Genomic DNA, 2,590 nt, shown 5'->3' with positions numbered 1-2,590 from the left:
ACCCTTCTGGAAGACGGGATCGATGGCAATGATGGAGGAGGAAAATAATAAAAAGAAGAAGGTGAAGAAGAGGGTGGGTTTGGCCATAAGAGAAAAACAGCGAAAGAATTCCCACAGACTGTTGTTTTCGAGTCAACTACAAAGGACTGTGAAAGCCTGTGCAAGAACAGACTCAGACGGAGACTGAGAGGAACAAACCAAAGGTGACAAACCTTGATATTGTTCCTGTTATTCTTGTCAGGAAAGCATTTGACTCTGTCTTCCAGTTTCATGTACAATCAAGCAGCAATACGGTTCATGGGAAGCTGTCCCACTTTGCAATGATATGGTAGAGCACATACATATCCAGGTTCAGAAAGAGGCATTGAAATACCAAAACCAAAGACTGTTCTTACGCACTCTGAGGAAGCTCAACGATGAGCCGGACATCATGGCCAAATTCTTAGAAGACGTCTCACTCTCTATCAGGAGCAATTACCTCAGGACTTTCCATGAGTGGCCAATGGTTAAAGCCCAGCTATACCCAGAAATACAGCCTCTGCTGGTCTGCGATATCATGGTCAGAGAGATAATGGCTCACCTGAGGCCTACCTTGACCTTCGCCAAGGACACCAAGAAGGGTGATGACCGGCCATACTGCATCAACATCCCGGTCAAGAGAGAGACCAGAACCCCTGTTGATACAGGTAGAACAATGCTACTGTTGGTGTGGTACATTCAGAATCAGGCCTGGTCTCTTGTAAATGACTTGTATTCCACAATGTTCTTTCATTCACAATTTCACAACAGAATCCGATGTAGAGTAAACGGCTATGTGTAACAGTCAACTAACCAGTTGGACAATAACAATTTGAACTCCTCCCTTCCGTTCAAATGTCCTATCTTGTCACATTTCCATTTCCCATAGAAAAGACCAAGCTGGAGCTTTGCATTGAGAAAGCCAGCGCTGACAGAATGAAGGAACTCCTCACCCCACTTGAGAAGGTAAGCTACACTGTTTTCTGTATTGTCTCATTGATAATATCAGTCAATTTGAATGTTGTCTGTCCCGTACTGAGCTGCAGCTTCAGCATTGAAAGGTTGCTGATGGTGATGGCTTACCGAGGTTTGTTTCCACTACAGGAGAGGAGGAGGGCTAATAATTATGTTTGGAATGGAGTAACTGGAATGGCATCAAACACATGGAAACTGTGTTTGATGTGTTCGATTCAATTCCATTAACACCATTCCAGCCATGACTATGAGCCCGTCCTCCCCAATTAAGGTGCCTGTAGTTTCCACTCACCAACTCTGTTTGTTCACAGGAACCCTTCTGGAAGACGGGATGGATGGCAATGATGGAGGAGGAATATAATAAAAAGAAGAAGGAGAAGAAGAAGGGTTGCGGCTGGTTCTGGGATTTGTTTGGCCGTAAGAAAAAAAACTGCGAAAGAATTGTGGATGGAGGATTGTTGCAGGCGCGAATACTAGAAATCACATCCACACAAACCAAGTGTATGGACGCACACACATTTACACAGAGACAGACATAACAACAAGGCCTACCTCAGATCCCAAAAAGACATTGTATGTTGCCTGTCTAATACTGTCTTATTTTCCATTTTGGGATACAGGATGTGTATTTATAGCTTACCAGAGACTGTTTTGGCACCAAACAATTTTCTCTCTGAACTTTTATTTGAAAAATAAACACTTTATTTGAAGTATTTGCGTGACTTTGTTTTCTAAAGACATGTCTTTTATGTCTTTATTCTGATATATATATTTTACATTCCATATAGAGGAGCCTGATGCTCAATGTAACCAATAACCATCCATTGTATTGTTTTATGGTGTAGCCTGAAAATCTGTGTTTTAAATTGTTCAACACATTTACTTTGCTGAAAATACAGTATGTTTCGAATTTTGGGCTTTTGGGATCATTTATACAGTAGACTATTCAAATGAATCAGTTAATTAACAACAACGAACATTTGGTGAATTAATATACGTTAAATAAAAACGCTTCCGTTAATAGTCTTAAACGGATCATTTACAAGAATAAATGGTACAAAGAGTAGAATATGAAATGCTGTAGCTGTTTCTGAGGATTGTTTGGCCGTAAGAAAAAAAAAACCTGGTTGGACCCCTGGACATTTCTAACACTTCTTGACAATCTTGCTCAGAAACGCAGCAAGACCATAGCTGTAATGTAAGACAGGTGTTTGGAAAGGAGAGCTCACCTCTACATTCAGCAGTCTACATGATATGACCAAGATGTATCACAGTGGGGCAGCATGGGATTAAAACTTTGCAATCTCAGTGCATCAGTGATCATGACGGAAGTCTCTCATCCATAACATGCTAAGATATTTTTCTTATTCTTTATTTAAAAAGAATATAACACTTTGTACAAACATATTACTTGTTAATTAGAATGAATATATGTTATGTAGTCTATAAAATGTATCAGGTCTGAGGTTTTTAGGAGTACATTTATGATGTGATGCCAAGGAATGAAGGGAATTATTAACCTGGACTAGGTCTTTGTAAGTCTGGGTACCCGTCTAACTAACATTCCGCTCCTTGTCCCTTCTGTCAAACACATGGT

At 40.3% G+C, this 2,590-nt stretch overlaps 1 protein-coding gene across 1 annotated transcript; it reads left to right on the top strand.

Moving 5' to 3' along the window:
- Nucleotides 1-278: 278 nt before the first annotated feature.
- LOC116355436 (uncharacterized) lies at nucleotides 279-1,703 on the top strand. The gene is made up of 3 exons (XM_031799159.1): nucleotides 279-686; nucleotides 908-984; nucleotides 1,305-1,703. The coding sequence occupies exons 1-3, from the start codon at nucleotides 326-328 to the stop codon at nucleotides 1,530-1,532; spliced, it is 666 nt and encodes a 221-aa protein (XP_031655019.1). The 5' UTR covers nucleotides 279-325; the 3' UTR covers nucleotides 1,533-1,703.
- Nucleotides 1,704-2,590: the final 887 nt, after the last annotated feature.

This window comes from Oncorhynchus kisutch, linkage group LG20 (genome assembly GCF_002021735.2).
Source record: "Oncorhynchus kisutch isolate 150728-3 linkage group LG20, Okis_V2, whole genome shotgun sequence".
Lineage (NCBI taxonomy): Eukaryota > Metazoa > Chordata > Actinopteri > Salmoniformes > Salmonidae > Oncorhynchus > Oncorhynchus kisutch.
Note: the sequence above shows the minus strand (reverse complement) of the source record. Positions and strands in the feature narration are given on the sequence as shown.